This window comes from Hydra viridissima, unplaced genomic scaffold, assembly GCF_058129835.1.
Source record: "Hydra viridissima isolate aposymbiotic clone 2 unplaced genomic scaffold, HvirCarnegie_v1 scaffold_3, whole genome shotgun sequence".
Taxonomy (NCBI): domain Eukaryota; kingdom Metazoa; phylum Cnidaria; class Hydrozoa; order Anthoathecata; family Hydridae; genus Hydra; species Hydra viridissima.
Window position 1 is genome coordinate 1997130 of NW_028324302.1, and position 14917 is coordinate 2012046.

Consider the following 14917-nt stretch of genomic DNA (forward strand, 5'->3'; position numbering starts at 1 on the left):
AAGCAGTTCTTCAGGCCATAAACCTTGGTCGTCTAATACTTCCCAAATGATGGACAACGACAAACTGGACAGCAGACTGTTAAACAAAAAACAATACTAAATAAATTACTGTAGTGGAAAAACTTCATAAAACTTTACGTAAACAAGAAAATAACACTTTTTCATTAACTTTTAATTTTATGATCTTTTTTTTTGAATCATGAATGAAATAAAATTATGAAGGTAAATGATCTTCAGCTGAACTAAAAAAATATTAAGCTTTGATCACTTTGCTTTTATTGAGCAAAAAACATGTAAACTTGACTAAAAACATACTTATTTGACTAAAATTTAATTTATTAAACAAATTTAAGTAAAGTGTTGGCCGAAACTTCAATCACCATCTTAATTGAAATCTTAATCAAAATTTTAGGGTGATGTAATTTTACTACAAAAAAAACTTTTTTCTTTCCTCTCATTATAAACAAAACTCCATTTTTGTTTAAAAATTTGTTCTTTAATAAAATGAAAGCCATAAACTTATTCTAAATACCAAATGACGTTATTTGTTGTTCAATAAACATAAGGTAAGTTCTGAATAGATATAATAAATTATTAATCACATCATTTATGTAAAAATTTATTGAGTATGTTAAAATAAAAATGCCTTTGTTTATTTTAACCACAATTTGTTACTTTAAAGGTAAAATGTCATTTTTTATTAATTTACAGTTACAGTTAAACTTAAATTAATACAATTAATAAACAATTTATTCTCCATATAAATGTAATAGGAGTTAAATCTAACTCGTGCAAAATTAATAGTTATGTCAACAAAAAAAATAGTCATTACTGATCATTCCGTTTTGTTAAAATCTTAATACAAGACAAAAGGATTATCTTGACTTCAGTCAAGATATTCCAATTTTATGATTCCACTGTTTTATCTAAAAGGAGTCATCTGTCAGGCAAACATACATAAAAAACTGATTTTAAAATTAATGAAAAACTATTTCTGATTTTTAAACATTATAAAGCATTATAAAGCATTATAAAGAATAATGATAAGAATTGCCTTTGTGTTGAAAAAAACATATCTTCACGAGTTAGCTCTAACAATATAGATGGCTATATTAAAATCTGAAAAAAAAACAGTGATTATGCCATCAATTTCGCTAAGAAATTTGTATGTCAATAATAGAGTAATAAATTGAAAAAATCTTGAACCTCCATGATTTCATAAATTATAAATGTATGAAGAGTTTGAGTTTCCATATATTTAACTTTACCTCAGAGTCTAGTTATTTACAAAAACTAGACTCTGAGGTAAAGTTGTATATATGGAAAACAAGAAAAGCATTTAACAAGAAATACTTAGGATATATGATATATTAGGACAATGAAGTGTTAGATCTCAATTTATATCACTACTTGTTTTCATACCAAGTTATTGACAAACAATTTTTTTTTTTTTCAAATACAATATTGGTGGGCTGGTGAAACAGTTAATTTTTAACATATAAACTCTAACTTTTTTGTTGTTGTTGTGCATATTATTCTTTGTTGTATATGTAAGTTGTTGTTTTTTTTACCTGTAGTTTTAACACCTCTTTTGAGATTTAATACAAAACTTTTAATATTGTATGAATTGTTATTATATTTCCCTATATATAATATGCAATGATTTTTTTTATCATTTTTAAAAGAAAAATAATTTCAGAACATTGTCTATAGGTAAATTTAGTAAAATGTGTGACCAAATACCATGAAAACAATAAATAATACTAAGTTAAACACAATTTTTCACTGACATTTTTCTTTCACAATTTTCTCAGGAAAAGGAAAAAACAGTACGTTCCTTAAAGTTTAACTTCTGCCCACAGTTTGAAAAACAGCTAAAATAAAATATTTAAATCTAAAAAATTAATATCATTTATAAATATTTATTTCTAATAAAGAAATCTTTATAAAAATATCTTTTACATATTTACAATCATTTCCTAACCAAAACATGGAAATTATCTTTTTAAAGAAAAAGCTTCTCTTAGAAAAAAACAAAAAGAAAAATAAAAAAAACAAATATTTTCCTTTCTTACTTTAAAGTGATATTTGGTAGCTCAGCACCACTGAAAGCTATTTCTTGCACAAAAGATGCTGACCGAAAATCAACTCCAGTACCTTTTGTTCCAGTCACTTCAAACTTATAGTTCAGTCCTTCTAAAAACCTTTCTGTGTTAAGTACAAGCTCTGGACCTTCTAAAAAGTCTTGCCATAGTTCTGTTAAACATGCATTTGATTCATATGTTGCATTAACAGTTTTCTAAGCCTCTAATAGCTTTAGAGCAAAAGTTAGACTACTCACAACCCGGCACCTCCACCTAAATCTAATTCCTTCATATCTTAGATTAGGATCATTAGGATCATAGCTACTTTTTGCACTGACACTAAAATTGTAATGCATGTTTTCACCACCTAATTGCTGTGTGTATGCAATTGAGCGGAAAGCTCCATTTTCAATTTCCACAAACAATGGCAATTTAACAACTGTGAAAAAGCCATTATAGACAGCAGTAAAAAGCCCATAAGTAAACAACAATGAAAGAGTGTAAACACCAACTTCTAACTGATACTTTTTCAAAGAATAAATCATTTGCTGGTTTGATATTACTGCATTTTTTTTACTTTCTGATAATCCATTTCTTAAAATCCACACAGCAGTTGCATTTTCTTTTTTGCAAACATTGTCTTCACTAAAGTTGGCAAAAAACTCATAATCAGAGCTTCGAAATAAACTTATAGGTTGGGTTACAGCGCCATAATCGAAGCTTACTTCTGGGAATGAGCAACTTTGCACAAAAACAACAACTGTTTTAACTAAAACCTGTACTTCATTTTTTGCTTCGATGCGTATTGTATACTTTCCTGAACTTTTATAAGAATGTTTGGATATAAAAGGCACAGGTACCAAATTGTTTGCTTGAGAAACGGTTTCATTTACTCCATCGTCCCAACAAACTGTGTAGTTAATGTATGAACCAGATTCTTGCACTACCTCTATTGTAACTTCCTTGCCTAGAGGTATGCCGGGAAGCAAAGTTGAAAGAGGATCTATTGTAATCCCAATAGGTGATAAATCACAAAACACTGAAACATTTTTGGAACTGGAAATGAGATCTAAATTTGGAAGGAGCTGCTCTATGGTGGAAAACTTGATTTTGATGTTTATCTCATACTTTCCACATTCAGAATATCTTAAAATCAAAAATAATGAACAATATTAGCATTTGGATCATTTAAACAAACATTAAACTTAATTGTAGTTAAATAATAAATAATTGTAAAATGTTAATAAAGTAAAAGCATAAAAAAAAAAACATCAATACATTAGAAAATAAAATGCAAAGAGCACCAACATGTGGTCATCTTTTTTTACATATGAGAAAATATTACAAAGTAATTAGAACACATACACATGAGAAAATGTGTAATTGATGGCTGAAGGAAAACTTTTCCAATATATTGTTTTTGTCAAGGGTGGTTCACTATCACCAAAGTCAAAATCAAGTTGGCCTACACTTTTATTTGCTATTTCCAAACTATCAGGAGAAATTGTTGTATTTTCAAAGCTGATTACCAGGTTAACTCCCAAGGTTTCACCTTTAAAGATCGTTTTTGCTGCACTGAGTTGATGCTGGACTTTTGAAAAAAAATCCAGCTCTAATAAAAACAACAATAAGATCCTTAAAATAATAAAAAGACTAATAAAAATTAATAGCACCAGTTATATTAATCATTATTATCATTTTAAAAACAGCAATAGCAATAAAAACAAAAATTGTAAATAGTAAAAACAATAAAACTGCTTTTTCAAAAACAATAAAAAAATCAGTTATGCGCTAAAACACAAACACAAACTTCTGAATTAACCTTTGATTTGAAGAGGAGTTTTGATGATTTCTAAATGGAAAAAAAAAGAAAAAAAAAACAGTTTCTAAAAGTAGACTTTAAAGTTAATCTTTTTTCAGATGGGAGAGATAATACGAATAACATTACCCTTAGCAAAGCTCACATTTTTTTTAGGGAGTAAAGCTCAATTAAAAGCTCTGTAACATGAATATCCACACCTATTTACACCTTTTCACACCTTCCAATGAAAGCATTTTAAATTATTACTAGACTTTTTTAAACTTATCTAAAATTTTTACTTTACACAGTAATAGTATGAAATTCTAATGTTTGAGAAAAAAAACTGTTGAATATTTATTCAAATCATTCCATAATGTTTTAATTACACTTATAGTTTATTATTTGATGAATACTTTCTAAAAATAAAAATTATGTATTTTTTTTTATAAATTTGGTTTTCATTATAGTTTGACCTAGAAAATCAAGTTAACAAATTTACATAAAAAGGCTGTCAGTTTTCAGAAATACTAAAGATCAATGACGATTCTAAGATTTGTTTCTTCAACATTCCAGCAAAATTATTAAAGCAGAAATAAATTTCAATTAGCAGACTTATTTTGATAATCAATTTATGAAAAATTTACACTAATTTTTTTCCTTAAAGTCATTGTGAATTATGCAAGTATTGTTTTACACTAATATTATCTCTGCAAATTAACAGACAAAAACAGATTTTCATACAAATCAACTCTTTACAAGTTCTTTTAAAAAGCTGATAGTCACTTAAAAAATACTAAAACACATAACAAAAAATGAACCTTCACAGAGCTGAGAAGTAGTGTTGAAAAACAATCCAATGGAGCACAAGCATTGATAAGACCCCAAAAGATTAATGCAGGTAGCATTTGGTATTTTGCAATGATCTAAGCATTCATCCACATCTGCATAAAAAAATGGCAGTGATTAATCCTCTAATTTGAAAAGTGATGTAGAAACAAGTGTTTTAATTTTACCCAAAAACATTCAGCGCTACTTTAAGTTTTATTGAAGAGATTTCAGCCAAGAGATTTTCACTCTTTCTACATTAAACTCCTTTTACATTGAACTCTTTTTACATATGAACATGATACTTTTTAGTTATTTAAAGCTCATTAACCTAAGGCTTTAAGTAAAAAATTAGTATTCAAGAGACTTTAGGATTATCAATTTTCATGTGCCCTAGATTTATTGAAAAATTGCAAAGGAGCTTTAAACAAAAAATTATCAGAGACTGTTTCTTAGTATATATCCTAAACAACTAATCATAAACAGATGCTTTTGAAGAGATTTTAAAAAGGCATATCAAAAATATAAACCTTCACAGAGCTGAGAAGTAGTGTTAAAAAACAATCCAACGGAGCACAAGCATTGATATGACCCCAAAAGATTAATGCAGGTAGAACCCTGTTTTTTACAATGGTCTAAGCATTCATTCACATCTATATAAAAAATGACAGTGTTTTAACATGTAACTCAATACTTTCCTAATTGTTCTCACTATTAAAAGAAAGAAAACTAGTACATACTTACGTGCCATTAGTTTTGTAACTGATGATTCAAAAATTTGTAACATCAACTTTCTACTAATAATTGAAGTTGTGCAAGTGTGTGTGTACAATGAAACTTTTTAAAATTTTCTGAATTTATCATTTATCTAAGTACTTAAAACAGGTAAGATAAATGTTTTGCTAAATTTTTACTAAAACCAGTTTTTTTCTAGATTTTAAGAAACAATTTATGAACTGTGCATTTTAACAAAAATCACCTATAAATCTAATAAGCATTCTTTATTTATAGATATGAGCAGGAATGATTTATCAGTATAAAAAAAATTGTTTATGTTTTATTGTCTCTGATAATACTAGTTATTCTCAGAGAGCTATTGTTAAAAGATGTGATGTTTTTTGAGTGTTTGTTCAAATATTTAAAAAAAAATCAGCTTATTTATAGAGCTTAACACCAAAGAAAATTTTAGGCAAAAACATAAAACTTTTCTTTTTTAGTTCTTTGACCAGCACACAGTCAAGGAAAACTAAGTATTATAATCCTTGAAAACCACCAAGCATTCAATGATTCTTTTACCTAAAAAATTGAACAGTCTGGAATCACTGTCTAAGCAAGCTGTTCAATATTATCCAGCAAAAATTTAAAATCTATAGAAAAGGTTAGAATGTTATGAACCTAAAAAAAATTGCAAGAGTATATCACAAATAAAGTTGTTTTGAAAAAACTGGAATCATAACAAAAATCTCCAAAAAATGACTGAAAATTTATGAAAAAAGTGAAAAAGCTTTTATATAGGCAAAAGGAAGAGTAATGTTAGACTTATCAAAGTAAAGAATGCTTTGGTTTTTGCTAAAAATCCCATTTTTATAACTTTTATAATTTTTAAAGTTCAAACATTCCAACAGTTTTTAATAAGAGCTTAGGGTGGCCATAATATTGTAATATTAACTTGACAGAAAAATAAACACCTACCTAAAGAAATGCCACAACTTTTTAATGAACCAGCAACTTAAATAGCTTAACTGTTTAATTTAACTTAATGAGATTGTGAAACAAGAGAAATTATACCTTCACAAAGACGTGATACTTTGTTCAAAGAAAATCCATTTGGGCATAAACATTCTAGAGAGTTATTCCCATTAAGACTTGCAAGAGCTTCTTGTTTTTGAACTTAGTGAGATATATATATATATATATATATATATATATATATATATATATATATATATATATATATATATATACATATATATATATATATACATATATATATATATATATATACATATATATATATATATATATATATATATATATATATATATATATATATATATATATATATATATATATATATATATATATATATATATATATATATATATATCTTGACTAGACTTTTATAATAAAAAAGACTTATCACCCTGATAATATAAACCTCATCATATAGTTCCCATCTATATAATGTAAACCTCATCATAAATATATTGGAAAACTATTAGTTTTAAGTTAAGATTAAGATTTAAAACTATAAAAATATAAAAATTCATTATTTGTTTAAAATTAAAAAACCTTTGCATGTAAAGTTCCCATCTATATACTGGCCTTCTAAGCAAGTACAAACAAAATACATCTTAGCTTTGTTGATGCAGTATTCATTTTGATTGTTGCTACAATTTCCAGAAACACAAATTCCTGAAATTAATATTTAACTACTATCAAACATCAGATTAATATGTATCGTATATTCATTTATTAGGATAAAAGATAAAAAATTTTAGCCATTTAGAAAACTGCTAATAAGGCATGCTATCGGAAAAATCTGCCCACCTTTCTTGATCAAAAAAGGATGTAAGAAAGCTTAAATGTATTTAAATCAATATATTTCTGAAAAATTAAGACTGTAAAGATTACATATTAATAGGGAAAAAACAAAAAAAAATTAAGTTTTACAGAAAATTCTGACTTTCTTTTTGATGCCTCCCATAAGTTTCTGGACAGAGTGATTTTTGTAAGTTTTAGCAGCGTAATCCCATTTTTTCTTCAAATCTGTAGCTGATTTTACTGCTTTTCCAATAAATTTCAATTTCTTTTTTATGATGGCCCAATATTTTTCAATAGGACGTAATTCGGGGCAGTTTGGAGGATTCATCTTTTTCAGAACCAATATTACTCCAAATCATCAATTTTTTCGAAAATTTATCAGTCATTACATACTTGTATTTATCACTCACATTTCCTTTTATTTTAGAAGCATAGTAGCACTGCCCAAGAATTTGTTAAAAATCCATTTTAACATAAGTTTCGTCATCCATCAAAATGCATCCATTACGTTTTGTTAACAAGTTGTCATACAACTTTCAAGCTCGACTATTTGCGGTTAAATTTTGTTTATCGTTTCGATTTGGCATTTTAACTACTTTAAAATATTGATATCCAAGTCTCTGTCGCCATTTGTGTACAAAAAAATCGGAAACCTTCAGTTTTTTCACTCGATATCTATCAGACCGATCAGGATGTTCTTCCAATGAAGTCTCCAACCGTTCGAGAATTCTAGGATTTGCTGTGCATTTTTTTTGACCACTTCCTTGTTTTCTCTGATTAGTTTTCTGTTCTGTAAACCGTTTAAGAACAGTATCTACAGTTCTTCTTGATAATTTTAATGATTTCGCCAACTTTCTATTCAATAAAGTTGGATTTTTTAAGTGTTTGTCCACAATCAAAAATCTTTGTTTAGTTTGCTCGGTTGACATTTTGAAACTAAATAATATTTTTAATTATTTTTTTCTGCCAAAATGTTCTATTATACAAACACTACCACACACAAAAAAATAATTTCAAAAAACAACCGTTAACTAGCTTTACCACACCGCAAAAGGTGGGCAGATTTTTCCGATAGCATGCCTTAGTTATCAAATTGTTATTAGTTTATTGTTAATGTTTATCTTTATCTTCTTTGAGTCTTTATCTTGTTAGACTTAGTGCTTTTAATAAATCAACATTCATTTACCAATATACCATTAATTTACCAATATAATCTTATTCACAAACTGAAATTAAATAACTTTTAAAATTACCTAATCTAATTGAATTGAACCAATTTTGAGAAGATAGTGATGACAAAATATTTAAAAGATCCATCACACCAACAGAAAGGACAGATAGACCATTTACAACAGTAAGAACTTCTATGTAATAATTCTGAGTTGATCTCAAACTGATGCTTGAAGAGGTTTGCAAAGTCCTATCAGTAAAAAAATGTAACTAGAAATAAGAAGTTATAAAATGATCTATATATTGATGGTGCAGAGGTTATACCATATAAAAGAATGATATTTAATGGGTCAGTATTTTTAATGAGTGGGTCAGTATTTTTTATTTTTATATTTCAGTACTTTATTGAGATGGTCAGAATTATAGGGAGCTATCAGTTAATTAATTTAGTTATCAGTTTTTATTTAAATGGTCAGTAAACTAACCAAGTGGTCAGTTATTTAACTAAAATGATTTGTAATTTGAATAAAATGATTTACATTTTAAATTAATATATAATGATTTACAACTTAAGTAAAATGTTCTTTAATTTAATTAATGTATTATTTACTTTGACTCAAACAAGTAAAATTTACAAATAAGACTGCCATTTCTATCAAAGCACTGAACAAAGAAAGTTTGAAAAATTTGTAACAGAAAACAAATTTTCTAGTGAAAAAGAAAATGACAAAATAGGAGAGCAAGCCTCATTGATATCAAACAGAAACAAAACGTGAGTGGATAAGATGTGAAATAAGGAAGATGCAAATGAAGTTAAACTCCTTTTAAGTCATCAGATAGCTAGGTCTCTTACAGTTAGATCAAGAAATTTTTAGGTCAAGGGCCATTGAGAGAGAATGAGATGCTACTGATTCAATTCAAAATGCATTCTCTAATGCTTTTGGCAAAAATGATACAGAGATGTGTTGAGTACAATTGTCAGAATGTGGATACAAAGGCTAAGGCTATGGTAAACTAAAGTCTAAAATATAAAAAGATAAAATTATTGTTGATATAGAATCATCGCAGAAAAGTCAGAATAAACAGATTTTTAAGATATGCTTTTCAGGTTTTGTTTTTGGAAAAAATGGAAAACACTAAAACCAGAATTTTCTGGGAACAGCACTATGGTTAAATTCTCATTACAATTGGTATGAAGGACTTAGACATTTCACACCAAGAACTAATAATACTCACTAATCTTTGAAAGTGAAAAATAAAAACACTTTAAGGAAGAGGCACCCATTTTCAATATTTAAAATGGTTGCATTAAAGATGGTTGCAAAATGGTCAAATGATTATACAACATTATAAAAAAATACAACAAACAATTACATTTAAATAGTGAACAAAAGGTTATCAGTGGGCCAAGAGTTTTGATCAATTTAAATAAAAAACTTTTAAGGTGGATCTTAACTATGATGAACAATGAAAAAAAATTTAATTTCTTCTTTCTAAAAAAGATATCCTACAAAAAAGAAAAAAATTTACCATCAGATAAAAATGCCAACAATAAAAAATTACCCTAATGCAGAGCTACTTGAAATTAATGTCTTGTTGCCAGGAGAACTGTCAGTACTTAAATAAAGCTCACATTGTAGACTGCATGAAATAGAGAACTTGTAACTTTTTGATTCTTTAGGCTGAAATCATCCGCGGATTCTTTAACCATAATTAGAATTTATATTTAATGATGTCTCAATCCCATTAACAAATCCATAAGAGTCAGGAGATGATGGAAACTTTGGATTCGATTTGAGTCCATTTAACCCTGTATACTTGTAATTGCCATAGTAGAGTTCAAAAAACAAGCCAACTGTGTCTGTATGGAAAAACAAAGTTGGATTAGTGTAAAAATGCATTCCATAAAAATGGTTTTCAGAGAAAACTAACTTAATACTTCATAGTTCTAATCTAATATTTAAACTAATTAATCTTTCCTAAAGTATATGCAATAGCATGCATATAAGCACAACTTTAAAAGCATTTTTTTTAAATCTTCTCAGAAAAAAAAGAAACTAAATAAAAAGTGGAAACCCACATAAGAAGATCAACTCAACATTCGTCATTAAAATTCTTCATAAATAATTTAAGTGTTTAAAAAAAAGAACTGATTCTTTAGGCATAAAGCAAAAATTCTTAAATAAATAAAAACTTGAAATGAGTTAGTAGAGCAAATAAGAAATGGAGTTTACAGAAGTAGTTTCAAATTCAACTATTATCTTCTCAAAGTGAAGTTTAGTAAGGAATCTGCCAATATTTATCAATGACACCAGTAATATTATATATTAGTATCTAACAGCAATTTACTTGATACTTTGAATTAGACTGCAAGTTAAGTTTAAGTTGTCTTATTGAAATTGCTCAATAACTTTACTTTTTATCTTTTTAACTTTTGGGAGGTGAGATCTTTAGATGAGATTAATTAAGTGGAAGAGTCTGCCTGATTGACCACAGAGCCAATAACTTCATTAAAAAATACATATGTTTGTGTCACAAATAAATTTATAATGACTGCTAAATTAACTATTACTGCACTATTGTATATTAAAATGTATGTAATGACATTCATATACAATTACACATAATAAAAATACATCTTATATACAACAGAAGAAAAATGCATATTATACATAACCTAAGAATTAGTGAAAGTAATAACTGATTAACAACCATTAACTTACACTAGTCTTGTTTTGTAAGATTGTTGTTTGAGTCAATAACTCCTTGAAACAAAACATTTGTTACAAAATTTAATGCAGCCGCTAAAATTATCTGAAAAAAATTATATAAGTAGCTTACTTAAACTTAATAATTGAAAAAAAAATCAATAAAAGCAGTCTTTAAAAAATTTATATACAAATTTCAGCCTCAAAGTAAATTTTTTTTTTGTATTCGAAATAAATATAAAAACAAAAAAAATTAAAAAAATTAAAACGTTATTGAGCGCGTTCCTGAAGCATGTTTTGATATTTTAAACTATGACATTTAGATGTTTGTTATAATTTAAAATATCAAAACAAGCTTGAAGCAAAGCGTTTTAACTAAAGTGTTTTAACAAAAATGTTTTATTTACGTGTCGAAAACCTGATAAATTTCTGTGTAATACCAACTTAATTTTGAAATATTTTTTTGAAAAGTGCTACTTCAAAAGTATGCATAGCTATATTCAAAACTAATTTGAATATCAGTTAATATCTAGACCCTCCTACATTTAAAGAAAATTTCACAGGGCGATGAAAACCTTTTGAGTTAAAAAATTGAGCAGTAAGTGGTTGGAACTTTAACTGTTTTATAAAACAAAAAAAAAGATGGTGAACCAGTGTATGCCCGATAAATTTATTTAAAATATGTACTTATTTAGTAAGTTTTATAGAATCAAAATATATGTATTTTATGAGATGAGAACGAAGTAATAAATAAAGATAGCGACGTTAAAGTCCTGAAGATAATACAAACCCGGACTTTCAGACGAAACGAAAAACATAAATGCTCGGTTAAAATTGTGTTGTAAAATTTGCTTTGAAGAAACCAGGAAGGAATCTTTATATGATAGAAAAAATAAAGGTGTGGATTGCGATCTTCAGTGGCGGACTGGGCCGGCGGGTCACCGGGACATTTCCCGGTGGGCCGGTCGAGCAACGTTTAAAAAATACATCTTATAAATTCATTAAAATTGTTAAAATTACAAAATTTTAAATTTTTTAGATTGCATTTTAAAAATAAAAAATCTTAAGAACGTTGTTGGCAGATCTTATTCTCATTTTTTTTTCTTAGTTCTAATATTTTATAAGGTTATTTTTATATATTATATATATATATATACATATGTATGTATGTATGTATATTTGTTTTATAATGTTATATTTATATGGTATAAAAATACCAAATACTGGTATTGCAATCACATAAAGAGAAAATATGTTTTTATACATTTATTTCATTTTATTTTTTCACCTTGCACTTTCGTCCGGTGATATTTAAAATTAACTCTTAACAGGTTGTCTAATTAACTATTTTTTCCCCAATGTTTTACTATCCATCAATTAATTTAGTCCAATAACGCAGGCTCGTAGAATTTATATATAGAAACAATTTAAACAAAGTTGTTAACTTATATTGCATCCAACTGGAAGTGCTCATTTTATTTTAATTATATAATATTATTATTACTATTTTATAAACTATATATATGTAAGATGATTTATTGTTCTTTTCATACATTTTTGATAAATCTTTCTTAAAGCGTATACTATCAAAGCAAACTTTAAGAATAAATTATCGATTAATTTTTGTTTAGGCGTTAATGAGTTAAATAAATACTTATTGTATTATATTGTTAAATTATTTACGTTTATTATTTAGAAAAAATGGAAAAAAGAAAATTTAAAGAAGGCGCTCAAAAAGAGAGAGAAAAGCGACAAAAAATCATGCAAGAAGCTGCTAAAAATACTCTTAAATTAAGTGATATGTTTGCTTCAACTTCTAAGATCAATGCATTTGATATTAAAAATTTGAATAAGGATTTGGATTTAAGTTCATCAGTTTCGAGGAATGATGATACTATTATGTGTCACATTGGCGCAGATAAAGTTGAAACATCAATTCTCGAAGAAATAACTTCAGTTTTAACTTCCACCCAGGCCAATAATGAAATGATAACACCGCCAAACAAAATGTTTAATTTCTTATCAGATAATTATTTCATAAGGCCAGGAAATCAAAATTATGAAAAGTTTTTTAAAAAACATCCATACCAACCAACCATTGATGACATTACTAATTTACCTTTTAAACCAAATTTAATATTTTATAGAGAAGATAAAGTAAATAGGCGTTGGCTATCATATAGTTTGGAAAAAAATGCTCTATTTTGTACCATGTGTTTGGCTTACAGTGATATTACAAATGAGAGTTCGTTTGTAAATCGTGGAATGACGGACTGGAGGCACACTTTGCAACGTGTTAAAGATCATGAAAATAGTAAAACTCATGAAAATTGTGTAAATTGTCATATGCTCAAATCTAAAGGCAAAGATATTTATAATTTAATGTTCACAAATGAAGGAAGCATACGTCAGAAAAATATTATTGAACGAAAGCAAGTATTGGAAAGAATTATAGATGTTGTAAAATTAGTTGGAAAAAGAGGATTAGCTTTTCGCCCTCACCGATCTGAATCTGTTTCTTCACTTTCACTTGAAAATAATCAAGAAGACCATGGTAACTTTTTAGAAATAAAATTGCTACTCTCTAAATATGACGCTGTTTTAAAATTACATTTATCAAGAGTCATCAAAGGAAAGAAGACAAATAATGAAACATCTGCGGGAACTAAAAGAAGAGGCAGTTTCATTTCATTAATTTCAAAATCTACTATTAACCAGGTAATTTTGGCCAGTGGAAAAATAATTTAAGATAGCATTTTGTTAGATATACAGGAAGCAGGTATTTTTTCTTTGCAAATTGACACCACACAGGACATAACACAAAAGGATCAGTGCTCAATTGTTGTCCGATATGTAAAGGGAAATATTTATAAACGTGTAGTAGCTGTTTTAAATTGCAAATCGTCTTTAGGGAAAGATATGTGCAATTTAATTAGTACTTTTATTAAAAACAGTGGATTACATATTAAAAATTGTATCGGTAATTCGACAGACGGAGCAGCAAACATGCGTGGACAGTATAATGGCTTCACCAGTTGGTTAAGTAAAGAATCGCCTGGTCAAATTCACGTTTGGTGTTATGCCCACGTATTGAATTTAGTTGTCACAGATGCTACTAGTTCGGTAATTGAAGGTACTTCTTTCAATTACTCAACTCGTGTGCCGTATTTCTAAGAGAATCTTATCAACGTATGGATGTTTGGGAAAACACCAGTGTAAAAATAAGGTATCAGAGGCTTAACGTTATAGGTGAAAAAAAAATGGTCAGCAAAAGAAACAAACTTAAAAAAATTTATGGGCATTATGATAACAAAGAAACCTCATTATATGTAGGCTTATTGATAACTTTGAATTATTTTCTGTCTAATGTATCTTTCAATGCTCAAATTAGACACACTGCATCAACACTAATGGAGTCTTTATTAAAATTTAAAGTTATACTTAGAGCGCATATTTATTTAAAAATTTTTCATTATATTGGACCGTTATCTAAATATTTACAAACCAGCAATTTAAATTATTTAACAGCTTATAACATGGTAACTTCCGCATTAAACTCGTTAAAAAAATTTTCACGTGATTTTAGTAATGTAAAAGAAAAGTCAAATTCATTTGCTAAACATGCGAATACACTACTTGAAGAGGAAAGTTGTGAAATAATTGTCGAAGAAGATATACCAGAAGAGAGATTTAGACGACGAAAGAGAATGCCTGACAAAATAACCGAAGATCATGAATTTCAAAACCAAATCGAAAAATATAAAATAATCACGTTTAACGTAATT

At 27.3% G+C, this 14917-nt stretch overlaps 3 protein-coding genes across 8 annotated transcripts; 1 reads left to right on the forward strand and 2 right to left on the reverse strand.

Moving 5' to 3' along the window:
- Nucleotides 1–7: 7 nt before the first annotated feature.
- Nucleotides 8–2299, reverse strand: LOC149890563 (uncharacterized; the record flags this gene model as incomplete). Its single annotated transcript, XM_090081934.1, has 3 exons — nt 8–76; nt 1791–1874; nt 2076–2299. Coding segments are annotated over 2 exons (288 nt in total), but the record flags the coding sequence as incomplete, so codon positions are not given.
- On the reverse strand, nt 2165–11243 carry LOC149890564 (uncharacterized). 6 transcript variants are annotated; one of them, XM_090082713.1, is made up of 10 exons: nt 11148–11243; nt 9988–10285; nt 8508–8674; nt 7003–7125; nt 6499–6552; nt 5241–5363; nt 4704–4826; nt 3907–3936; nt 3450–3696; nt 2165–3230 (listed from the first exon to the last, which is right to left on the reverse strand). In XM_090082713.1, exons 3-10 carry the CDS (start codon nt 8569–8571, stop codon nt 2300–2302), a joined length of 1695 nt encoding a protein of 564 aa, XP_089938839.1. In that variant the 5' UTR covers nt 8572–8674; nt 9988–10285; nt 11148–11243; the 3' UTR covers nt 2165–2299. The 6 variants fall into 6 exon arrangements, with proteins under 6 accessions (XP_089938839.1, XP_089938838.1, XP_089938843.1 ...); XM_090082712.1 differs by having other exon boundaries at nt 6499–6600; XM_090082717.1 differs by lacking the exon at nt 6499–6552 and adding an exon at nt 7384–8190.
- Nucleotides 11244–12834: 1591 nt separating this feature from the next.
- LOC149890565 (uncharacterized) lies at nt 12835–14010 on the forward strand. The gene has a single exon (XM_090082738.1). The coding sequence runs from the start codon at nt 12894–12896 to the stop codon at nt 13878–13880; it is 987 nt and encodes a 328-aa protein (XP_089938864.1). The 5' UTR covers nt 12835–12893; the 3' UTR covers nt 13881–14010.
- Nucleotides 14011–14917: the final 907 nt, after the last annotated feature.

Bases quoted from the DNA above. Each gene is read 5' to 3' on its own strand.
- LOC149890564 (XM_090082712.1), bottom strand. From the start codon at position 8,571: ATGGATCTTTTAAATATTTTGTCATCACTATCTTCTCAAAATTGGTTC. The intron at 4,827-5,240 runs GTTTATATTTTT...TTTTTTATGCAG, and splicing joins TACTTCTCAGCTCTGTGAAG to ATGTGGATGAATGCTTAGAT. The intron at 3,231-3,449 runs GTATGTGTTCTA...TTTGATTTTAAG, and splicing joins AATTACACATTTTCTCATGT to ATATTCTGAATGTGGAAAGT.
- LOC149890565 (XM_090082738.1), top strand. From the start codon at position 12,894: ATGCAAGAAGCTGCTAAAAATACTCTTAAATTAAGTGATATGTTTGCT.